The following is a 27,453-nucleotide window of genomic DNA, read 5'->3' as shown; positions in this document are numbered from 1 at the left end:
CGATAAAACCAAGTATTTCCTCAAATAAACTTTATTTTACTATTTCATTTTCATAACTTGCAGATTATATAATAAATGGTCTCAAGAGAAGTAAATATTTTAAAGAAATTTCATATTTATCCAAATCAGAGATCAGGACACAAATCGGTACAAACAACAAATATTCTCAATTACAGATCATAGAACGAATGCTCCAAAATTTTCCATGTTTGAATAATTCCAGCAACAGTTTTAATTATAATCTAATATAATACGCGTGTTGTTCGCTATTGTATTTTTATAATCAATATTGGATGGGTGCTAAAAGTTAGTTGGAATTGTTCGAATGTTAGAATTGGTTTTCGAGTAATTACCTGCAAGTTCTTGAAGCGATGCGAGGCGCACAGCGAGTTCAAAAACCGACAGAGCGCGCATTTCCTCGGCGGTCGTGTTATCGACGTGTTTACGGTGGTTTCCTGCGTTGTTTCCCTTCCGTTCGTGAGTCCAACCCCAACTTCCGAGCCCCTGCCCATCTGTGGACAGATTGAGGGTTCGTCCATTTAACACTGTTTCCTCTTTCAGCGGTTTGCGCGATGTGTTACGTGTCCTCCGAGCAAATGGGAATATTCATTTTCTCGTGTTGCTGATACCAGACCCTTCCACCCTTAATGCCCTCCATTTTCCTTTCGATATCTCTGTACCACCGAGATCGTTAATTGATTTGATACAGAGAGATCTAAGGGTAGGTTTCTGGGAGATTGTATAACTTGGGGATGATGATTTGACATTGTGAATTATGGGAGTCAGTGGGGTAGGTCTTCTGTGAGTATTTGGGGAAACTCGGATTCATTGTTGAATCTCGATTATTATTGGATTGATTGGTGAATCCAGGAATTATTTATATAGTTTGATCGTCGAATTGGGATGATTTTTTAGTTTCACTGTTGAAGGTCGATAATTACTGAATTTGATTGGTTGCTAAATCTGGGAAAGTTTAGTTTAATTTTTGCACGTGGGTAATTGTTAAGTTAGATACAGTTTTGAATGTGGATAATTTCTTATATGTCGATAATAATTAATTAGCTTTAATCGTTAAACGCGAGTAATCATTGAATTACATTAATTCATAAATTCATTTTGTTGTAAAATTACATTTATTACTGAATGTGGGAAATTATTAAATTACATTGACTATTAAAATTGATTTATCCTTAAGTTGACTGATTGTTGTATTTGAGTAATGTATAGCGTTTGTTTAAATTTTCAAGTTTAAAATTTATGGCAATAGCTTTATTGCAAATTCATTCTATAATCTTATTATAAGTTTCTGGAATTATAGGTACATGTAATATTGCTTATAAAGTGAAAATTATTTTATAACTCTCTAATATTTAATATTGTCTGTAATATTGCAAGTGCCAAATTTATTTCGAAATGAATGTTATTTAAAAGTAACTCGAAATTGCTTTTAATATTAAATATTCAATATTTTCTGTTTCAAAGATACAATATATTTTATTTTACAATATTAAAGCTAAAAATAGAATGAATAGCTAAGTGGAAAAATATGTTATACGATCTGAAGTTATTTCTCTCTCCCTTTATAAAACATGTTCATTGTATAATATGAGAGATTGAAATGTAATGGAAGAATCAATATGCCCCTCCATTGAAGCATCATTTATTAAAATTATATTTCTGATTGTTGTAATATGTTCCATAACGTCAATGAAAGTTTGCTTCCTTTTGTGATGAGTTTCCCAGATATTTTAACATATACTCTGTAACGTCGGTGAGACCACGATTAAGGTTTATTCAATTCATTCATTATGCAAATTCAACAATGAATCTAATTTAAGAAGAATCCAGATTTAGCAATTAATCCCAGAAACCAACCAAACTCAACAATTAAACCAAATGCTCCACTTCTAAATTTATCAATCGATCAAATTCACCAATTTCCCAATCCGACCAACCAAACTAATTCAACAATTACCGTAATCCAAAAATCACTGAAAATGAATAATCAAACAGATTCAATAATTTCCAAACGAACCGATCAATCCACTTCAATAATGATCCACATTCAACAACGAACCTGATTCAACAATTCCCCAAATACTCGCGCGAGTTCCACCACATTGTTCCCAGGAATTGACACTGTCTAAACATCATCCCCAAGTTATCGAATCTCCCAGAACCCTACCCCAAGAGATAGGACTCCCCCGTTATCCATCTGGCCTGTCAACGACCGCGTTCTCCCATCAAAACAAAATCCTTTTTCGAAGGGATCATGACAGTCCGTGACGTTTACGGTATTCTTTCATCCTCATCGTTTGTTTCCAGCGATTCGGTGACTCACCGTGATAATGGAGGGCCTCGGTGCACCGGTGAAGTGCTCGATCACTTCCCAGTTGGACTTCTTGAGCGGTGTGTGCGGTGTTCGCGGCGTGTTAGGCGTGTGCGGCTGCGAGGACGGTGTCGAGGACTTCGATCCTGGAGGATTAAGGAGCAACTCGACTTTGGGCTTCCCGGCCTCCGTGTTGCTCACGTGTTGTCGTAGGCTGGCCCATCTTCTTGTGCTCCTCACTGAGCCTGTTACTGGCCTGTTCCCAACCTCTCCCTGTGGATCAGAAAACATTTTTGTTTATTGGATTTCTTGTTCTGTTATTGGATCTTTTGGCTGTAGTTTCTTAACACATTGAATGGCGGCTAAATTTCAGCTACTGAAAACGCGAGCGTCGATGGTTATATTGATACATTTTTATACTTTGATCTAACCTAGATTTCTAACTTACGGAAGAGAATAAGGAATTCAATTTTGTGAATTTTACTTTGGATTTGTTTTATACATATCTAAAACGTTACATGAACGTAGGATTAGCAATTAAGCGATAGACTAAAAATCCCGCATTATCGCGGGGCCGGCGCGCAATGTATTAAACTGGTTTTGTTGTTACCAATTCTGACAGTATATGCTGTTCTTATTACTCATTTTGTTAGTGGATTGTTTGTATTTCATTTCGTTAGCAGATTTTTTTTAGTACCAATTGCGATACTGCATTTCTTATTAATTATATTGTTCATTGATTTTTACTTATCCATTTTGTTGGAGCATTTTTCTTTTATTGATTCTGTTAGAATCAATGGTTGTCATTGATTTTGTTAGGAGATTGTTTATTATCGATACTGGTAGTAGAGTTTTTATCACCAATTTCGTTAATAGGTTTCTTGAATTACTAGACTACAAATCCTTTAATTTTTGCGAAAGAAATTAAAACACTGTATAGAATCATTAATATTGAAAGATGTATAAACTATTGCCAATTGTATAAGTCATTTTAGTAACTCTCATATAGTTAATGAAATTGTGCTAATACATTCCTAGTATAATAACTGTAATTACTATCTACAATCACTAACACATACAGCTTCTACAATATCATCCGAATTTTTCAGTTTAGACTTACAACCAGCAATTCAGATAAATCCCTCATTTAAATTCGACACGTGAATATTCATACTTTTTGAAAATACTTTCTTTTTGAAGTTCGTGTCGTAAATGTTCATGTTTAGTTTAATATTCAACGTTTCGTTCGTTGCAGAACGTTAACAACGCATTTCTTGTTTCTCCGATTGCATCATCAAGCACGTCGAAATGAAACTATGGAACAGGTGCTTGTTAACCTGCCACGTCATTATCCATCGTGGTTCTGGTCGCTTAATTCCGCCGTTCTTATTGCTCGCTTTGCACCTGCACCATTCGAACGACTGCACTGGGATGATGCAAGATCGAGGAAAATCCGTCCCTCCATTCTTAAGAAAATTCAGTAAAATGGTACCTGCATAATTTAAGATATTCAAATTCGTATGAATCTTTCTCCCTTGAAGGGAATTTCATCAGAATTTGAATATCGCCAAGGTGAGAGAATTTTAAAAAGTCTTGAATATACAAGAGATATTTTCCAAGGAAACGTTATTTTCTTTTATCAACGTTGGAGTATTGAAATCTGGAGAAGTGAACTTGATTGGATAATATTTATTTTAATTTGTTGTAATGATGAATTGTTGTATTATTCGAATTTAGATAAGTTAAACTTTATTTGGCAATATTTGTAATCATTTCTTTGAATAGTCCAATTTCGGGAAATTAATTTTTATTCGATAATATCTGTAATAATTTGTTACGGATAAAATGAAAGGTAAAACTTTAATAAGTTATTCATAATAATAACCAGAATATTAATTATCATAGTATTTATATTAATATTTACTATAAAATTTACAATTGTTTAATATTCATTTTGTAGTATGATTAAATTTGAACTTCATTAGGAAATTTTTGAAATGTTGAAATATCACTTTTATTTTGCCTGCAAGTTTTTATTTTTCAAAATTTTAGGTGATGATTATTATAGGATTCATAATGATATTAAGTAAAACTTTACGATTGTTTCATATGTATTCTATAACCTCATTTAAATACCATTTAAACTTCATCAGGATGTGTTTATAAATTTTGACACTTTGTTTATTTCCCTGCCAAGCTTTTGTTTTTCGATATTTTAAGATTGTCAGTGCATTGTTGCATTTCCAAATGTTTCGATGGAACTTCCTCGCGTTCCGCGATCACGATTGCTGTGATGGGTTTAATAAAATGTCCTTGAACGGCTCTCCGAGGATGAGCCGTTGAAAGGAGCGACACTGAAAGGAACACCAGGCAGGGTTTCCCCGACTGATTAGGAAATAGAAATCTAATCAGTGCTGCTCTTCCGTGTCGCCCTGGTACAGAACGGGTTTCTTTGAAAGTTCTTGAGCAGAGTACAGCGAAATAACCTTAATTACATACCCATTGGTGGGACATTCCTTAAATTAGGATGATTACTCCGGCGTAATCAAGCAGACACTCATTTATTTAGCTCTTCAATTTGAGGAAACGAAGTATGTTTGAAACAAACTTTATTTATTTATCTTATTTTCATAAGTGATTGGTATTTATTTAACAAATTATGATAAAAGAAGTGAATATATCAAATAGATAAATTTAGCAAAATAATATTTAATACATACCTGAATATAAATAAACAAAAGGGTACGATGTTTATTTATATTATAGTAATGGATATTAATTCAGTCTAATAAGATAGTATAATGTAATGAATAAATAAAAGAATTGAAATGTTGATAAAATGGAACTATTTTGCAATATTACCTTGGTAATAATAATATTTATTGTAAATGACTCCATAGTTCCATCCAAAAATTAAATTGTACTTAAGATAAATACAACAGTAGTCAAATATCACGATAACCTTATACATAATAGTAATAATATAATATAACAATTATTATATTTTTCATTTAGTTTCTAATAAGAAGGTTTAAAAATTGTTCCTTCATTAGATTAACCCTTTGCACTCGAGAATATTTTTCTCAAGAAATATTCATTATTTTCTGATAAAATGCCAGTGATACGTTTTACAACTAACGTAAAGAAATACCTTGCATAAATTAAGTAACAAAACTATATTATTTCGATGTTCCATGTGTTGATGCATTATAGAAAAATTTAATATTGAATTTTAAATCTTATTTCCATGGGTCAAATCAAATGACGACTGAAAGGCGCCTCTCAAGTGCAAAGGGTTAATATAGTATTATATATTAATATTTTAATTACATTATAATTATAAAACTATCCTTCATACACATTATAATAGTTTCAAAACACATATTCGTCTCTAGGAAGAACATTCTTCTGTTAACCACGTACAAAAAGTGTCAAAGTTGTTACATCGAGTCAATATTTTAAAATAGTTTAGTACGTTCCGTCGACAATTTTATGTCCATGCTCTGTATCTGCTATTGGTACGAAACAGTATCGAATCACGGTATTATTTGTGTTCGTGGTGCAAGCTCGTCTTCTACAGGAAATAGACGTAACAGATTTCAGAATTTTATTACCCTTCGTTTCCCGGACGGAGCAGCTGAATGGAGTTCTCCGACTCTGGATGGTCTTCGCTCGCGTCGCCTCACATTTTCTTTTCTCCCCCTTTAAATGTTGCAGAATCTCAGCCTCGGTGAATCAGATTTTACGGAGCTGTAGAGAGAATAGGCGAACGATGCTACCGTTGTGCGGTCCGTATTTTTGTCAGAAGTGATTTTCGAACATTGATACCCTCCTACACCTTATCTCGGTGTTCCATTCTCCTCGTGATTCTGCCTTTGAGATGCTTCTTATCGTTTACTACTTTTCTGTACCTTGTCTTTTCTATCGATACTCGACAGTGATAAACACAAATTTGATATTTGATATTCGGTAGTGTTTATTGATATTTGATAGTATTTATCAGTGTTCACTGATATTTGGTGGTGATTTTTTGAATGTTTATTGATGTTTGCTAATTTTTAATAATGCCTGTTGATTGTTGTTAATGTTCATCAATTTTTATTGATATCTGTTGATTTGTTCGATGATCAGTAATGTTTATTGATATTTGTTAGTAATTTTGTTAATTTTTATTGATGTTTACTAATTTTAACAGTGCCTGTTGATTATTGTTAGTGTTTATCAATTTTTATTAATATCTGTTTAAATGTTTGTCTATGGCTATAGATTTTTCTTAACGTTACTTTCTACCTATACTGCGTAATATTCATCAGCTTTCATTCATATTTATTAATTGCTACCAATGTTTAGTGATATCTGTTAATGTTTATCAATTTTCAGTAGTACTTATTCATATTTACTAACATTTATTCAGAGTTACCGATCAAATATTAAGCACTACGTATAATATTAATATAATTTAATTATTACCGACATTATATTGTATTCTTATATTATATATTCAGATATTCTTCTATTTCTGATTATTCAATCGATTATTGAATTCTACCGTGTTACTGCGTTTCACGATTTTAAATATTTTCATATATGACTTGATTGAATTATAACGTATACAATGTTGTTGATTATCACTTAGTTATGTAATCTGGTAATTTACAATTTGTAAGTGACATATCTAATTTATTGTTCAAGTAATCTGTGGATAATATAAACATATAAATGTTTTAATTCTTTTGTATAGATGAAGTTCTTATATTACTCTTAGAATTACGATTCTTGAAAAAGTTCTGGGTCATTTAAAGTTAGTCGAACACTATCTGGTAAGTTCGAGGAACATTCTAGCTTGAGTCATGATGCTTTTAAAGGTTCTTGGACCATTTTGGGATAAGTCAGAGGACCATAAGAAACTTAAAAATCCTGCTTGGATAAGTTATTGCTTTCTGGAAAGTTTTGCGTTCATTTTTCACTGTTCCTTAAAGATTCTGTCAAAGTATCCAGTATTATGTATCAACTTTGAATTACCTACGACGCTTCAAGGCCTTTCAAAAGTGATGCGGAGAGGGAAAATAATCTCTTGAATTATTCATGAAGAAATGAATATTTTTAATGAAATTTCAGCATCATTCGTAGTTCCTGAAAGATTGTATTCATTGGATAATTTGTATTCATTACATGTGACCGAAAAGCGTATATCGCCAATCTGGTACGATTTAAAATTATTTAATTAGTATTAGGCTCTCTCAACCACAAACAAAGGTGTCAGAGTAAATATCAGAGTCATTTATAGTTAAGAAATCATTCATCAATATTCAGAATCATTCAAAGCTTAATCAGATCATCTACAGAAATGCTGAGATGAATTCAACACTACTTTAGGATTTCTAGAATTTCAGAAACACTTTATCTTTAGTCTTAGTCACTTAAAAATTATCAAATCCGTTTATAATTAAGTTATAGTTCTCATTTTCGGAATTAGTAAATTGCGCGATGATTGAAGCTTCTTTCATTGGTGTAAAATTTTTTTTCATTATTGAAGCTTATCCCTAGCGTCGTCAAAAAATTTTCAAATTATTCCGGCTGAAGCTTAGCCTGGTGAACGAATTTTGATATTATTAAAGCTACAGCCTGACCTTTCAAGAAAAATTTTGAAATTTTTTAATTTAATACCTGGTCTCCCCAGGAAATTTTCCAAATTATTCGAACTAAAACCTGGGTTTTCCTATAAATTTTTGAAATTATTCATGTCAATTCCTGGGCTCCTCAACAATTTTCTTTTTAATTATTCAAGTTAAAGCTTGAGTTCTTTAAAAAATTGTAATTGTAATCGCTTTTCAAAATTTTCTTGTTACATATTTCAACGTTATTTAGAATATCATAGATCTGACGGTCCATTCTTCACAGCAAAATTCTTCAAAGGTCCTACATCTCCATTAATTACTATCATATTCCATAAAATTTCCTCTCGATCAATTCGTAGACCTTACAATCGCAGATTCTCAATCTTCGTTGGCACTTCACTCTCCATGAACCTTTTTTTCTCTGCCCTTTTTGGTTCATGACATCCATCCAAGTTGATGGAACGTAAATATCCTTTCAGGCTCCTTGCTACGATCGAGGAAGACACAAATTTCCTGGGCTCCTTGGTAGACACGAAGCAATTACCTGAGACGGGAATGAGGGGATCTCATTAATCTTGTCTTGGCTGATCAATAAACTTTCATAAACCGTGTTATCCCTGTTTATGCGGTTGACGAGTCATCGCTACCGCGTCGAATTTTCATTCAGTTCCGCACGGTTTCACGTGTCTCGAAGAAAAATTTTGCTAAGTCAAATTTAACCCTTTGCACTCGAAAGGTGACTCTCAGCCACCACTTGATTTGATATAGCAAAACTATGAAGTTCAATATTTACTATTTTAAATTAAACTTTGTATTGCAATGTGAAATATTTAAATAAAATAGCTTTGTTGCTTAATTTATCTACGAATTATCGTTAAATCAGTTTCAAACAGTGTCGTCTTTATCTCATCAGACAGTGTTCAAATATTTCTACTGAAAAAGTGCGGAGTGCAAAGAGTTAAAGTTGAAGAGCGTCAAAATAATATTTGGTTAATGTCAGAATAGGAGTTTGATAATGTCTAAGTACAATATTGAAAATGTGATAATAAAGTGTTGACAATGCCGAAGTGAAATTTTCAAGACATCAAATTAAAATGCTGATCAAGTAAAATACTGTTAACGTTAGAATTAAATATTGATAATTAAAAACCAACTGAATATTCAGAACATTAAAATAGAATATTTGAAAATGTGAAAATATCCTATTTGAAAATATTAAAATAAAATATTTGGAAATGTCATAATAGAATATTAAGAATGTCACAATAGAATTTTGAAAGTATTAAAATAAAATATTTGGGAATGTCATAATAGAATATTAAGAATGTCACAATTGAATTTTGAAAGTATTGAAATAAAATTCCAAAATGTCGAATTACTATTTCTTACTTCCTTGAATCAAAACCGGCAAAACCGTTTCAAAACCATCAAAAAGAAATATTGAATACGTGAAAATAAAATTTTCTTGAAAGTTTCATCAAGATATAGCTTAATATAAAGAGTAGTTAATATAAATAATAATAAACAAATAATTTTCATTACCAGGAATTGAATGGCAAGAATTTCATGATAGAAAGTCATATTTCTATTTTGACCAAAATTCATGTTTGAAAGTGAAATGTTTAAGTAATGAATTTAATTCAGTCTTCTCGCACTCCTGTCAGGATCCTCCTCGTCTTTTGAATTTCATTTTCTTATCCTTCTCTGGATTCCCTTACTTTTCTTGACTTTACCTGGTGCAAAGCCAATTCACGTCCTTTCTCATCCTCGATTCAATGAAGCGCAACGATATTCATTCTCTTTGTGTCAAAGTAGTTTTTGACAGATCTTCTCGCCCTTTTAGTAGAGAGAAATATGGAATATGGACCCCTTTTTTCATTCTTTTTTCACTTAAGATTGCAATATTTTATTATACTGTCGAGTATTTTCATTTATTTCTTTTTAAAGTTTGTACCATTTTGGTAGATTATTATACTACTTCTGTTATTTCTTTTTGTATTATTTAATATTGAGATCGGTCTGATATTAACTCCTTGATATAAAATATGGTGTCGGACTCGTGACAAAAATTTTAAACTGAATTTGAAAAGTCTGAGTGTTAAATATGTCTTGAAATTATAATTTAAATATTATCAGTTAACATTCGGACTGAACAGAGACATAGAACAGGGATCAACATTTATTTTTTACCTAGTAAATTATTAACGATATAGTATTTGTATTGATTATAGTTAAAAAACAATATTATATGATAAAGTGTTAATTGAAACGATAATATCTTGCATTTTGGTTTACAGTTATAAAGTCATTTTTGAGCTAATTAAATCACTTTCGTTCCTTTTTCATTTTCAAGTATAGATAGTATTTACAAAATATTGTAATTATTTATAATTACAAAAATTTCGTTAAATGTTTACTATACACTCGAATAAATCTTAATTAATCTGCAAATGTAAATTATCCACATATAACTGTACATTACGATTGCCAGCTACTGAGTGCCATTATGTTGAATTAATATCTCCAAATATCGATAATTATATACCACTGCAAATATTAATTGCATTTTAACGACAGTGTCCTTATTCGCTGATGTAATTTCAAACTTTTTATTTTCTATTAGTGTTCACATTTGTCTTACAATTTTTTTCCTGAGTAATGCAAGCTGATTGAATTGGTTACAGTAATTAACGATTCATCTAATATGTAGATTCTTGAACAATCTAGTTTTCTGTAAATTCGTTAAACTTGCTTCCTTTGCTATGTGATTACACGTCTCGAAGTCACCTGCAGAACTTTCCTTAACTCGTTAGTAGCTTAGTCAAGACTCCTGGCCCTTGAACTCAACACTTCGACATATAGTTCGAGAACTCCATTATGATTCGACGTTGCAAGTCATTGTTATCTTCTTGGCATACGATTTCTAGACGTACTTGCGAAAGCTACTTTATAATCTTCCTTAAACGTAACGTCGGAATACGTTTTCTCCTGGAAGTTCACATTTACTTCCTTTTCAAATGTATCCAGTTTAGTGCTAATATTAGAAGTAGGAAGTAATTAGTGAAATTATTTCAACTCTCGGTAGATTCGTTGTATTTCTATTTAGCCCATCTTGTCATATAAATCGACGTGTTTTATATAATGTATTGAATTGTGGAACGTTACTCTATTGATATTTACGCCTCGATATTAAATATTCATGTTCCACTTAATTGCATATTGATTATTAGTATGTGATGACCGAAATGAATTACTGAAATATGAAACACGTAAATGAAAAATAATGACAATATTTTGTTTTTTATATAATAAATAATAAATAATCTGTATGTTCTAAAATATATTATAATATATTTTCATGCATATTATAATTTTCTATATTATGTAAATAATTATATTAGTATGTATATTATGAAAAATATTTTATTTACTTTACAGTATTCTATTTGAACCATTATCAAAATGTCTGTAACAAATTAGTTAACAAATCATAATTCCTTTCTATTGTCAAGTATGTTTTATAAGAAAAACAACATTAAGATAATTATTTCCGACTGAAGTGTTTGAATTATATCAAGAAGGGATCTCTGTTGTTGTCTAAAATTATTTTACGATCAATTACTTCAATTTACAATTACTTTTAATTGTAGTAAGTGATCCTTTTAAATTTCCCTCTAATTTCTATAATCATTTTCAACATTCATTATTTTCCACTTGACACGAATACTCTCTCACACATGAATAATAATTAATGAAAAGGCAGAGAATTCATGAATTCCATGGAGTGTCTTAATGACACGTCATTTGAATAACATTCAATTCGTATCAAATTCTGTTGTCCGCTCTAAAACACTTGTTTCGTTGTGAACGTTATTTTGGCTGGTCGAACGTATTCAATCCAAAATCGCATTAGTTATCGCAATGCAGTACGCTATTATTGCGAACGATGCAGAGGGGATTGGTTACACTTTCGAACGATTTGGCTAGCGGATACGATGTACCCCGGTAAACCGCTCGCGTGTTAATTACCAACAACCGATGATCATTAAATATTAATTGTCTAACCGCATCGAGGTACTGTGCTTGATTGTATTGAGAATCTTGGGATGCAAGATTCGAGAATATTATTCATTTGTTTCCTCTGAGGATGATTCTAGAGCAAATTTATTCACGTAAATCTGTTAATTAATATAATTAATGGAATTCCCTTGTTGCTATGCAATTAATGCTGAAATCATTATTCCTAATTGGGGTTTTAGATATTTCTCTTTGGCATTGTGTGGCTTTAAATTATTTTCAGTTTTTGAAGTGTTCCCTTATTTTGGTTTATTTTATGAATTTTAATTTATAAATTATGTATCTTGTGTACCTTAACTGGGTTTGTATATAAGCTGCACTTTTTTTTGTACATGTTAATTGTGAACGGTTTATTCGATTGTTAGATGCTAATACTGATAGAGATTTTTTTTACATTAGGCTACGTTTATTTAAGTTTGTCTTAAAAGTAACAAAACTCGGTAGTATTGTTAAACAGTGTTCTGTAAGATACCTGTTTGATATAAAGTTTAACTGGGTCGGATGATAGATATTATCAATTAATATGATTACTACGAGTAAAAACAATTCCATTCTAAACTGGTTCTTTAAAGAATGTTTTTAACAGTTGTAAAAAATTTCCTTGTACAAATAATTTGGTGCATTCAACGGAAAATAATTCTTTAGAAAGTATTCTTAACAATTGCAAAAAATTTAGTTTCACAGATATTTTCATGAACTCTATCAAAAATAATTCTTTACAAAATATTTTTACGAATTACAAAAAATTTTCTTCCACAAATAATTTCTTTAATTCATTAAAAAATCAGTCTATTCCAAACTAATCAAACAACTTAATTATTGCAGTTAACAGGATTTCTATTCCAAAGTAACTCAATACAAAGTATTTTCAATAATTAAATTAATTCCCTTCCACTTCTAATATTTCGTCGTAGCGAAAAATAAAAACAAAGCAGAAGGTTATAATTACATATCTATACGGAGTCAGAAATTTTTGATTGATAGTCATTAAGGTGTTGAACTCTCCAATCAAATAAAGTTGCTATAGTCCACTCAACTAAACAATGATTATTCGAAAACATTTCTATATTATAACTAATGCTACCCATTGTTCTGACGTTCAACTGAATCAACGAGCAATGATAATAATCTAATGTAATCAAATTATTTAATATTGTATTTATTCATTTTGTGTATTTTACTCTATGAAATCGCATGGCATCCAATGTGTTCGAAAAATTCAGGAATTTTATCTATGTATAGCACATCATTAAGTGGTGTCCCTCTTAACAATAAAGCTGCCGTATGAGTCAAACTGACCCATTCCCGATTTCTTCTTTTATAATTATTGAAAAGCCACAGATACTTGTTCGAGAAATTATTAACCCTATGCGAAAGAATGTCGTCGTTTCGACAGAATCGAACTTCCGTATTTGGAATATAAATTCGCAGGTAAATTATTTCATTTCTCGAACAGCAAGAGATCGGTATATAGTTTCCTTTCTCATTATTACATAAACATTTCATTCATAATCTAGCTTCATTTGCTAACGGATTCCGTTGCTTAATGAATCTTCCGCAAAGGATTATAGAATCTGATTTAATAATGTCTAAATTGATATATAAATCAATTGAAATCTTAATAACCACGTATTTATGGCTTTCATAAAAAAATTTAGAAAAGTTAATTTAAGTACTCGGTAGTTTTAATGTGAATCGAGCTTGTCATCCAGTAATTTAAAGCACCCACGGCATCCCCTTGTCCACCGAATTCTCACGTAGTGTGTCCAGGGTGCACCTCGACCCCCGTTAAATCTCGATAACGTATCTCGCAACGTCACGAATTTTCAAACTGTCTCGCTATCTACCTGCAGCACAGGTCGCCTCGTAGCGAATGAAAAAGTTCTCGGCTGCTCATTGTCCACGTTTCACCCATTATATTCCGGGCATTCCGTTTGCGAGGTGATTTTATATCGGCTTTCACAATTGTTGACGAAAATGCGATTTCGCTTTGACGTTGCGGATATTATCTTGCCACGACGACGACGACGACGTGGACGATTGTGAGAAGACAATGGACGTGTTTAATGAATGACCAGCTTTGACAGTGAGATTTGAATTGTTTGACTGGCAGCGTGGTATTGTTCTGGATACGACAATATTTGTGCCTTCGTTTGCCATTTGTGAATTTATTTTTGGCTTCAATTGTTGAGCTAGGTGATCCTTAGGTTTTTGTTATTGGATTCGTACACACTGGTTTGTTTTTATTGTTAATTTTATTATACTAGAAATTTCATTGTTCTTAATTTAAACTTTCCTACTGTTCTCGATATAATAATGTTTGTATTTTCATTTGCCATTTGTGAATTTATCTTTGGCTTACATTGTTGAGCTGATCGGTTTTGGGTGTTTGTTATTGGATTCGGACGCATTGGTTTGTTTTTGATTGGCAATTTTGTTTAACTGAACATTTCATTGTTAGTTTAAACCTTCCTACTGTTCTATATAATAATGTTTGTGTTTTCATTTGTCATTTGTGAATTTATCTTTGGCTTCAATTGTTTAGCTGATCGATTCGGGATGTTTATTTGATTTGTAGGAGTTGGTTTATTTTTGAATGGTAATTTTTTGTTTAACTGAATTTTGTTGGTCTTGGTTTAACCCTTGAAGTGCCAACGTCGCTGTGAGCAACGCTGGAAACTTATCCAAAAAATGACAGCGTCAATTTCAGCGACTCTTTATTTTTCACTGCGATAAATGCAACAGAAAATTTGGAAAATTCTATTAATGATTATATTTAATATATTTAATATTTATATCTTATATAGTCATTACTATAGTGTATATAATAATTATATTTAATTCAACAGAAAATATGAGAAATTCCATTGATGATTACATTTATCGCTATTAAAAATAAACAGTTCTGTGAGCGATTTTACTGTTTTATTTCTTTAGTTTTAAAGTTTCAGCATCGCTCTCAACTACGTTGAGAATCACGGAAATTGATTACTGTTCATCATTTTTTGAAAAAATTAATATTAAGTGATTATTGCAACTCTATATTCACTTAGAATGTTGAGTGTTGAAAGAGAAACAGAAATTTTAGTTCGATTCGAAGTGGAGTAATGTTATTTGTGTTTGGTAATTTATCGTTCTAACTATATAGTAATTGGAATGGCTAATTTACATATTTGTTAACGTAAATAATGTTTCTCCTCGATTCATGTTGACTTGTATAATATTGACATACGTTAAATTGTTCGCTGTATTAAATCAATGCCGAAGTCTTTTCCTAAGAGTTTAATGGAAGGCCGGAGAATATTTCTAAAGAAGAATTATTGCTGGTTAAGTTGGAAATTAAGTGCAGTTTGTCGTAGTTTAATTTACTTTTTAATGAACTGTGAGAGACTGTTGCCATTAACGTTGACAGAGTTTCTTAATTTACTTTATCATTTTAATGGAAGTTTTTATATTTTCTTTGACGACAGTCCTTAATTAACTGGTGTAATTTGTTTTTGCATTTCTTCTAATTGTTTGTTAGTGTCAAAGTTTTCCTTAGAAAGTGGAGGTAACGTTAAGAAATAATGAAATTTAGTTTCCCTTGGTAGTAATTACAAGTACTATCTGCTTTTTGTGGCGATCATCACATGTATCTTCTGAGTAATTAATTCTGTTATCAAGTTTGGCGCTTTCATTGTTTTGTTGATTTCGTATTCAGTAAGCTTAAAAGGAATTAACGATATAATTGCGCCAGTGATAAATAAATTAGTAAAATAAGTAAGAAAGTAAATAGAAGATACATGTTAAAATAAAACTGATTAACAGACTATAATAATAATATATTTTTCAAAAAATATTTAGTACTAAATAAAATACTTAGTAAATCAATCAGACAATTAATCAATCAATACAAAAGTAAACAGATAGTTAAATAAAGACTAACATCGCATTTAAATTTTGAAATAAAGTCATCTAAAAAGAATATATAAACAATATATTATTATAATATTTATTATCGTTTCCTTATGGTGGCTTAATCGTATAGTGCATAAGGATTAATATCAGGTACCAAGGAAGACTTAATATTTCCTGTCCGAAGTTTTCAGGGTTCCCCATTCAGTGTCGTTGAATAATTCATCTGATTTAATTGATCGGATTCCAGAAATCGCCCGGCGCCTCTGGAAATGACCTACATTTGATTCCCGGCTATCATCCAGTCATGTTTTATTAATGATCCCATCGATGAGGGGGCTTCATTAATTTTTTACGGTTATCAGAAACTACTCCCGATTACCTCGATCCTTTTGGTCGCGTTGCAACCGGGTATGGAATATGTTCCGGTCGGAGATTAAATTTATATTTATCGCCTCCGAAATCAGCGTTCCGTAATAGCGATTGGATTACTCGAATTGCAATCTGTTATTGAATCTGGATTATCTTGCGTCTCTTTAATCGTAATTGATCTAAATCTGTGATACGTCAGATGATCTAACTTAAGGAGGAGTTCTACATTTTCAACAACTCGTCACTTACATTTTGATTTAGCATTTCGTCATAGACAGTTCGTTGATATAATTGGATTAATTTTTTATTCTTTCATTTATTCAAGAATATTGTAATTGTTTTATACGTATTTTGACGTTTGATCTTCGAAACATGTATTATACGTGTGCGTGCAATTTTGATGAAATATTTTTGTTAAACGTTTGTATGTTAAATTTGTTAAACGTATGAATGTCAAATTTGTTTAATACTTTATATATGTGAATGCATGTTGAATGATAAGATATAGATGAACTTTAATAAGATGTAGATTGATTATCGATAGCTTTTGAGAATGTGGTTTCCTTATTTCGACGTTGCCTTACAATTCAGAATTTGTTAATTAACTATTCGCAGCGAAAAATTCTTAATATCTAATATTTTGTTACGTACAATAGAATTGTTGATCAGTTGATATTAAAATAATTAATAAGTTAGTAATAACATAATGCGTTTGAAATCAGTATAACATCTCGTAAAAACTTAATTAATGGAAAATGAGGAGATTTGTCGAATCGATCGTTTCATTCGTTTTCATTAATTATTATCATGCAGTATTGTATTACTATGGTTAGTGTTGTGATACTTTTGTATTAGAGTGTGTCGTGTCAAGTGGCTGAAATTTGAATGTTTACTGCCTTCAATATGCAGTTCAGTTTGTGTGTTTATTTCATTATTATCAATTATTCTGTGTGTATATTATTTGATATGAAGCTAATGAAATAATAGCATCAGACCTGTTAAAATTTCAAAGTGTATTAATCAATATTTTGATAGGTCCATATTCTGCAGCTGTGATATTCATACATTTTGATTATTTGATTGATAAGTCAATAAGTCAATGGCTTAAGAATATAAAACATCTATTATTTGCAGTTAAATGATTGAAGTATTGAAGTTCTGCATACAGTTATTCAATATTTATTTAATTACTGATCTTCGTACACATTAAATATTACATTCTAATGAACCAGAGGTTTAATGATAAAAGAAATACATTATATGCAGTACATTATTCAATCTCCACAAATCAGTGTTCAATATTAATTTAAATAATTCCCTTCATACGCAACAAATTTTAGGATTCAGCAAATGGGAAACTTAAAAATATACAAAAAAACATTATTTCCAGTAGAATCGCATAATTGTTCCAGTTTTACAAACAATTATTCAATATTAAATTAATTATTTATCTTCATACACATCAGGTTTAATATTGTAATAAATCAAGGACTGGGGAATACCATAAGCATTGTATTACATGCGTTAGATTATTCAAATTAACAAAAAACAACTGTTTTTTACTAATTCAATTAATTATCTTCATATCCAACATCTTTAATAATCCACTAAATTTTATACATTAAAAACATACGTAGAGCAGAATATGTTATATCTATTATTTGAAGTAGAATTAATTAATTGCAATTCCACAAATGATCGCTCCGTAATAATTCTTCAATAGTTACCACGTTACCGCGTAGCCTATTCAAACGCACCAATCTGCTAAAATTATTCCCACCACTGTACCGCACAAAGGACGCTATTTATTCCGTACGAGTGTAACCAGAACTATCGCCACAATGACCAGTGCAGAAGTCCGAGTAATTGAATTCTATATTAAATACATTCAACTGGAGTCAGGGCACACGGCTCAAACTTCACCGCGGATTACGGTGTCGCGGTGTGTTCGATTCTACCAACAATAATTGCTCGGCGGCCGCGGCTACGTGATCCTATTTCATCGTATCGTCGCTCGCGATTTCGATAGAAGTGTCCGCGTCCTGCGTGAAATGTGGCAAAGCGATTCGCGTTTGATTCTCTCGCGAATCTTTTGATCGTTGAATCATATCACTGGATGTATATTTCTTACTACTAATACTACCGCAGGTTTAATTGACGTTTCGACATTCCTGTATAGAAACTCCTAAAGTGCATCTATTTAGACTTTAACCAGTTAACTGTGTTTGATGAGTATACTGATTATGGAGAAGTAGCAGGATTTTGTGTCATGGCGAGTATACTCGTCACGGTAAAAAGTAGTGACCATTGGCCTTTCATAGAAATTACAATTTAAGTAGCCAATGGTCACTACCTTTTACCACGACGAGTATACTCGTCAAACAGAGTTAACTGGTTAATTGATTTGCATCATAACTGTGAAAAAGAAGACTCTTGTCACTGTTTTTTTTTTTTAGAATTCTAGTTAAGTAGGAACATTATGACAAGTAAGAGGGACTTCAAATTTCGGTATTCTGCAATAAAAAATGGAGAAAATAATTGGAAATAATATATAAAATGTATTAAAGCTTGCATAAGAAAGAATGAATCGGTAAGGTGTGGTGTAGAAGTTCATTCATTGTTTTGTGCAGTATGATAGTATTTGAAGTATTGAATATATAAAACTGTTTCACAATTTTCATGCTGCTAAATTGTTTCTCCTGATATTGATTCATTGTTTTGTGCAGTATGATAGAATTTGAAGTTTTGAATATATAAAACTGTTTCACAATTTTCATGCTGCTCAATTGTTTCCCTTCCCGTCTTTTGTGATAAACTAACGACAGAACGCTTTTAAGACTTTTTGATGAAGTAAATGAAGTAAATCGTCTGCTGATTTTAGTGTTAAATGTTTATTGTAATTTCTAGACTTACTAGGAATGATCTCGAACTCGGAAATTCAAACAATTATGAAACTTCATGTCTAAGTAGAACATTTTGTAATACATTGCAATTTCGTGCGGAATTTCACTTTCAAGGCGTGAGACCACCCATCGAAAAAAAATGCAAATTTTTCATTCTCGTGGATTATCTTGAGAGCAGTAAGAGATAGCGAAAAAAGGTTTGAACAAAAAGTAATTCTTGTAAGGATAATAATAAAATGTTAGTTTGATTCGTCTTATTTCTTGGTAGTTGTGCAAAATAATACGTGCATTTGAAATGTATGTATACATTCGTATACAGAAACAGTTACTGTACGTAATAGAGGGACAAAGAAGTGCAATTGATTTTCAGATGCAATTTACATTCATGAAGTTTCTGTGTTATAGAACTGCTCGAAATTCAACGTCCCTGAACGTTTCACTTCCTGACTAATTCGCGAATAACTCAATTAACGGATTAAGTTACATTTTGCAGCATTTGTTTCCCTCGACTCAATTTAAAGTTGCAGCAGTTTATGCTGATGCAACTCTTTCCTTTGTCGCTTGTCGTCTTACATTCTCCTGTGAAAATTATGTATAAAAATGCCCATTTTAATTTCTTCTTTAAATTTTAAATCTTCATTTGTATAATCTATTGAATTATCTCGTAATGTTTTCAGTTGTAAAAGTGGCACTTTTACCATCAGTTCTGAAAACCATATCGTCATGGAGGTACAAACAATTTTTAATACAATTAAATCGAAAAATAGTGATAAGTATGTTGTAAATTATTATTTCTTCCTGCATCACAAATTTTAATATATTATTATTATTTAACCCTTAGCAGTCTAGTTGATTTATTAATCTCGCAACTACTCCACGATATTTTCACAGTATCCCAGTCAGAAATAGAGAAAATATTGTTATAAAATTCCTCAGAATTTTTATTTCCTTTTATGGACATTGCATGCACTCTAAATAACCCTCGAATAATTTTCTTCGAATTTCTTCAATAAAATATTTAATTTTATAAACCGTGCTGTAATAGAACTTAAACATTGTGAAGGATTAATAATATTATATTTTGATATACTTAATGCATTAAATTATTAGCCTCTATGATTCAAGGAGAACTAATAATTTATAATAAAATTATTATTCTTCGAATCAGTTCAATTCAGAAATGTTTGTATCCGAATGAAAATATTGAATATCATAACAATTACATATCCATTCATATCATACATAAATAATATATTATAACCAATAATAAAATTTGCTCAAACGATTCTGCATATTTACCATACATCACTTTTCCAAATTAACCAATTTTCAATTGAATTCGATCAGTTGCCATACAATTAATTATAATTAAAATGAAGAAAGTAGTTACACTAATTCTAATATATATTTTCTCAAGTAGAAAAATGCAGAATCGATCAGCCGCCACGTAGCCTCAGAGCAATTAATTCCTCGCCAAGTCAAGCGATGTTTATATCTCGCGGAGATTCGAGGGATTCGATTTTAATTTCGCCTAACGAGATTATCGCTTCTTTCCTGGCACCGTAATTCGTGCGACGCGATGTAATAGCCTGTGACTGCGCGCGCTTCACGGCTAGAATAAACTTTTGAATAATGGATGAGGCTGCGTTGAGCTGGTTTGAATGAAAGTCTGTGTCAACACGGGGCTACAGGGTGTTATAACCTGCCCCGCACCGTCCCTTTCCTTTTTTATTTGCCTGTTAATTAGAAAAAACTTGATAGACTTTTACGTTTCTCACGTATTTTTAAATAAATATAATAAATAGAAACAATTGTCGTTTGTTTTTATACGAATAGAATAAAAGAGTTTATTGTTCGTTATTATTTAAATTCAGCAAATTGATCGATTTGTCGTTTGTCATTGTATAAGTTAAATAAAACAATTTGACGTTTCTTTTTATGTAAGTTCTGTAAATAAAACAATTTCATGTTTCTTTTTTAAATAAGTTCAGTAAATAAAACAGTTTGATATTTCTTTTTATATAAATTCAATAAATGAAACGTTTTTATGTTTCTTTTCGTGTAACCTCAATGAATAAAACGATTTGACTTTTTATTTTATATATATTCAGAAAATTTAACGATTTAACGTTTCTTTTTATCTAACGTCAATAAATAAAACGAGTTGCTATTTCTTATTGTGCAAACAGCATAAATAAAATGACTTGTTGCTTCTTTTAGTATTAATTCGACAAATAAAACAATTTGTTTCTTTTTATATAAATAATTTTAATGGCACGGTTTGTTGTTTCTTTTTATAGAAATTATGGGAGAACCGAAGCCTTTTGATATCCCATCGGATGAATATTTATTAAAGCTGTGTATAATTAGTTTTTACGCTTAGCATAACTCACATCGTGGTAACATATGTTTTCAATTTGAAATACGTTATTTGGAACACGGATACACACATCAAATGTTCGGTTATCCTTCAGTCCAACGCTTTTCAATTAATATTCCACCTTAATTTGAACAAAAATCTTATTTGGTCACTTTGATGGAGGATTAAGCTGCTTAAGTTTTTGTTAATTGTACTTTAATCGTGATAATTAAGGTTATTATGAAGTAGGTTAACTGTATTATCTTCACGTTAATTACTAAATTCATTGGATTTAATTGTATACTTTCTGAAATTTTATTCTGTCGTAACATTTAGAAATAAAATTAAATTCTTAATGTTTTCATTTGTGACAAATTATAAATATTTTGACAGTTTCTAATGCAATTATCGTTCATTGAAAGCAATTGGAGTGTGTAAGTTGAGAATGATTTTTATTTTACTACATCTTATAGTCATAAACCTTTTAATTAACTTTTTTTTGTCACTTTTAAGCATAATTCAGTTCTTAAACTCTGTTTTTGTGCTGTCATAAGAATTATTATAACTATTATATAATTGTTATAAGAATTAATAGGACTTCGTAGAATTTTAATAGTTTTCGGAATTCCTTTTAAAGCTTCGTGGTGGCTGTAACCTGATACGATTGTAAAAGCGGAATGTAGATTCTATCGTGGAAAAATGTTTTCGTTGCGTTACGTTCATCCATGTTGACCTAGGGGATAGCTTTTGGCGAAATTGGACAGGCAGATTTTATTGCTTTTTGACCGCAGACTCATGTTAAATACTGTCAAAAACTCCTGGTACGTTGTTTCAAATGCACACATTGTACAATATTTTACAATTTTTTGTTTGCAACTTTTGAACCCAAAAATATAAGTCATTAATATTTAAGATACTTTTGAATGTCATTATGAAAGTTTATTAAGATCTTCCATTCTATAATTATAACAGCCATATAACAATATAGTTACTGCCCTTAAAGTAATTTTATATTTCTCCATTGCTTTTTCTCTTTGGAACTAAACTTAAAAATAATTTTTTCAACCAAATATATTATTTACTTATGCTTTCTACATTTTATTCATTTATACACTGTATTCTCTATTTTCAAAGATTTTAAACATTTTCTACTTACAACAATGTTTTTCACAAGTAATATAAACTTTCCATCGAATTATAATTGTGAACATAATAAATAAACATTAAGCGAATACATAAGCAATGGTAATTTGATACTTTACTCGGAAGTTTAATTTTCTCGACAGTTTCGCGGTGTTCAATGAATTTTTCGCCAGTCCGATTAAAAGTTGAAGTATCCTAAAATGAATAACTAATATTTGCCGCGATACCAGCGCCGCGTCAGGATTCCCTCAGAATTTTTGCATGCAATTAACCAGGGAAAACAGAACGAGCACTGATAATCCGATATCCTCCATAACTATCTCGCTGATCAATACTGAGGATTGAAATTTCTCGCAAAATATTCTTTCTTGATGAGCTATCGATCGTTCCATCAAGGATTTAATTTGATTCGGCTCCACTTTTGAACACCTTATCCGGCTGTGCCGTTGTAATGCACTTTACCACGCTCTCCGCTTATGCAGAACATAATACGATCAATTATATTCATTACTCGTAATATTTTCCGTTGTTCGCTGTTTTCATCATTTATGAAATTTTGTGGAATTCAATTCTTCCTGGTTACCATTTGTTGACGTCAGCATCCAATTACTCGTAAATGCCGTGGACATGATTCGATCAGTCTTGGTATATTTCAAATCGAAATGTTGTTTCGTTCGGAAGTGAAATACTGTTCTTGTTTACTGCCGGATATGCTTTCCTATTAATTATAGATAGAAGTTTGTAATTCATTGGAATAAATATTATAAAGATTTTGCTTTGTAATTGGTACAATGATTGCAGATCAAGTTGTGTTGAGGAGTTGTTTTTAAAACGTAATCTTAACTAACTGCAATTATAAAGAGGAATTATTGTTTAATTCTCTATAAAACTGTTTCAATTTTTCAGACGTTGCATTTGATTGAGTCTTAATTCTTATCTTTAGTGAGATTTTCAAGAGGATTAAAGAGAAGTAGGGTTATAATGATGAGCAGTAAATCTGTGTAACGTAACAATTACTTGAACATTAATTAAGAATGTCAATAATTAAACAGAGTTCAAAATAGTATATTATGGAAGCATAATTAGCAAAATCAATAGGAGATCACACCATGAAAAGAGTGCAAAATATTTTATTTTTAAAAATGATTGTAGTAGTTACAGTAGTAGTTTATTTTATATATTTATAATGCAATAAGATATAACAGTTGTAACAATATACAATAGTTAGAGAGAAAACAAAAGTTTGGGAAAGTAATAAGGGTGGGAAATTTAAAAGAAGAGAAAGAGAACGCAACGTTCTTGAAAGTGCACCGTGAATAGCGGAACCTCTATCAAATAATAATCAGCATTAATCTTAATTAAAAATACTATACTTAACCCTTTGACTGCCAACGATCGATATCAGCAATAAAGTTCATGTTTTTAGTATTCTGTACAAATTTTATGAAATATAAATCACAATTTTTGTTTATTGTCATGCATCTTTGTTTAACGCTGAACTTACCGAGCAATTAGGTTAACTTTTTGAAATCCCTTTTTGGCAACTTCAGGAATTCATCTACCGAGACTTTAATTAGTTTACAATTCAGTTTGCGTACTGCTGAATCAACTTCTTGAGTACTTTCTCAGAAAAGCACCTATTATACTTCTACTAATAGCAAAATGAGGAAGTCAGGAATGAGTCATTTTGACCCGTCTATTTTTAGTGTTAACACATTGCGTACTGATAATAAAGAATCTCGTGTTTATATAAAGATACTTAGCTATACAACTTTGCTAATTATTGCAGCGTTTGAAAAGATATGAAATTCGATTCGAATGGATTATCTATTTAGAATACATTCTATAGCAATATATTTCAGTTATTCTATATACAACAATATAAGTTGTTCTCGCTGACAATTGCCATCCGTACAATTCAGTTTCCTGAAAATTACGTACGCAATGTGTTGAAGTTTTCTAGTATTTCTCGACTATATAAGTAGGAGAAAGAGAATTTTATTAGAAGCAGTAAAATTATTTCTTGACAACTCACAATATAACACTAACTAAATCAAACATCGCACACACTATTTATATACTCAGATGCTCTTGTCTCACTCACACACTTTCTAGGACATTCTTTCATTACCATGCATTAACTTCACATATATCTGGAATATTCTAGCTTCATAAAAAAACGAACATTATTAACATATAGAGAAAATCAATATAATCTAGAATATTCTAACGCTTTGAACATTCAATCAAAACGCGCTCACACACACAGTCGCGTCATTCATCTATTGCACACTCATTCATCACTCATCAATATATTTATTCACATACTCAAATACATCCATACCCACATACATGACAATATCCTGACGCTGAAAGGGTTAAGCACTCAAGGTTACAGAAATCAACACAAACAAATCCACACATCCCCTCGACAACTGTACTCATTTTGTTACCTGATGACTCCTTCGACTGGCACGAAGGCTGAGCCTGTGGCACCACTCGTGCTTCGGTAATTCCCCGCCGCATTTCTCCATGTCTCAGCCTGTTCCTGTTGCTGTCGCTGGTGGAAAAGCCCCTCGGGCCAATGGAACACCGTTGTCCCCGGCTACTTCATGCTCCCCCTGCCAACCAGAAAAATATTTTCAGGCATCGCCTCTATTTTCCACTACCCTTTCGCGTGTTTTTTTCTCGAGGACACCCTTGAAACTCTTTCCCATCCCTATTCCTTCGTGGTAACCACCCTTGCGTTATACCTCTCGACGAAATACTACCTCGGAATCGCAATTTTTTCTTCTTTTTCTGAGGCATTTGTTCACTGCGTGAAAGCTTTTCGCTGTTTTATTAATTGCGTAACTCGAGGACACCGTTTTTTGGTTCCGCGGAACGTGAGAACGGATATAGTAACGGTTCGGCGGAATTATATTTTGCATTTTTGGAGTTGAGTCGGTTGAGCTTGACACTATGAACTTTCCCGGAATTTCCGACTGAGGGAAAATGTGCTTTTGGCGAGCTCTTGTGGCGTTGGGGTTTTATTTGCTACGCTTGATCGGTGGGAATGTGCTTTTATTGATTTTGGTTTGTGTAGGAGTGTACATTCGAAGGTTGTTTTCAAGTTGGTTTAATTGGTTACCGATTAGTGAGGTGCGTCATTGCTTATCTGATACATGAGATTCTGTGCCTGATGATTAGCAGGAGAGATTGAGGAAATGAATGTAAGAGTTGATTGAGTAATTTCTTTGTTCGTCATTTCTTTTGTTATTGAATCGTGACTTTCGAAAATAGGTTTGCGTTTGCATTGAAAATTTAATAAATAATGTTATTGTCCATTCTGAAGGAGCATTATTTAACACAATTACTTCGTACAGTATAAAATAAGTGCTAGTCTTCACTACAACCATTAAATGGTGTCATGTTTCTTAGTCAATGACGTTATATTTCTTACTCAATTCCCTAACACTTCAATTCTAGAACCAACCATTCAATTCCCATAATTCAATATTCCAAATTGAAACGTAAAATCAGTTTATGTACCTATCAATAACTAATTAATGAACTTACACTATGCGAACAACAAGGTTCGTTTCAGTTGACAACGTAAATATGAGCTCACATTCTTCAAACACAGTGTCCCTTATATCCTACGTTAATTTCGTACTTCAGTCTCCTAAGTAGTTCGAGTCAGCAATAAGTCAGACACGAAGACACAATCCTTTCAAGAGAATTCAAATGGGAGGTCAGAGTGGACGGACGCCGTGCACTATTGTGCAACGAAATACTGTCAAATATTTGTCTCCGGAATCGAATCGGCTGGAAGGGGTCGAGCACCAGAGTGATCTACGAGAATAGATCCTCGATCCGACTTTTCTCACTGCACACGAGGGCAGGCGACGAAGGACGAATTGGAATCTTTGGATGGCCCTCGAAAAACTCTCGACGGCGACTGGCCTCCGTCACTCGATATCGAAAATCCTTTTTTCTCTGTGCACGACCAATCGAGACTGTGGACCGCGTGCAATTCCCTTCGGGGCTGTTCGTTTCTTTCTAAAATATTTATGTGTGTATTCCCTTTTTCCCCTTTGGGGCGCGCTGTTTCGTTATAACTCGGTGTTTTCTGGTGAGAGGTTTTATCTTGAATCTTTCAAAGAGGTTTTAGGGTGTTTCTTATGCTGGAATGGACATTTTTTTAATTAATTTATAATGTCATTATAAGTTCGTATCTTAACCATTCACGTCACTTGTTTTTTATTTGAAGCTTTATTGCAATCGTGTTTTTGTATTACTGTTTTTTTCTCAATATTTTTCATATTTATGTGTATTTCCTTTTTCCCCTTTGGGGCGCGCTGTTTCGTTATAACTCGGTGTTTTCTGGTGAGAGGTTTTATCTTGAATCTTTCAAAGAGGTTTTAGGACGTTTCTTATGCTGGGATGGACATTTTTGAAATTAGTTTATAATGTAATTGTAAGTTCGTATCTTATCCATTCGTATCAGTTTTTTTTTATTGGAAGCTTTGTTGATTTCATGTTTTTGTACTACTGTTGTTTTCAATATTTTACATATTTATGTATGTATATTTTTTTATCTTTGGTGGATTGTTGTTTATACAGTAGGCAAACACTAGACTTTCGATAGAAAAATAAGTTTTTGATTTTGTATTGTTACATTATTCTTCCCTGTATATTATTATTGTAGAAGCAATATGTATTTGCAAGCTAAAACCATATTCTGCATATTAGTCAGTAAATTTCATTGGAAATATT

General features: G+C 31.7%; 1 protein-coding gene across 2 annotated transcripts in view; it reads right to left on the bottom strand.

The window, feature by feature from the left end:
* The window catches only part of LOC116426026 (adenylate cyclase type 6), a 151,642-nt gene that overhangs the window by 100,846 nt on the left and 23,343 nt on the right, over positions 1-27,453 (bottom strand). For both annotated transcript variants that reach the window (XR_012998064.1, XM_031974464.2), the window contains exons 2-4: positions 25,149-25,316; positions 2,342-2,602; positions 354-512 (exon numbers count right to left, since the gene is read on the bottom strand). Coding sequence is in view for 1 of the 2 variants with exons in the window: in XM_031974464.2 (XP_031830324.1) it covers positions 354-512; positions 2,342-2,602; positions 25,149-25,229 (501 nt within the window). In the remaining variant the exon portion in view is untranslated. The remainder of the gene's footprint in view (positions 1-353; positions 513-2,341; positions 2,603-25,148; positions 25,317-27,453) is intronic.

This window comes from Nomia melanderi, chromosome 2 (genome assembly GCF_051020985.1).
Source record: "Nomia melanderi isolate GNS246 chromosome 2, iyNomMela1, whole genome shotgun sequence".
Classification (NCBI taxonomy): domain Eukaryota; kingdom Metazoa; phylum Arthropoda; class Insecta; order Hymenoptera; family Halictidae; genus Nomia; species Nomia melanderi.
This window is presented reverse-complemented; position numbering and strand designations above follow the sequence as displayed.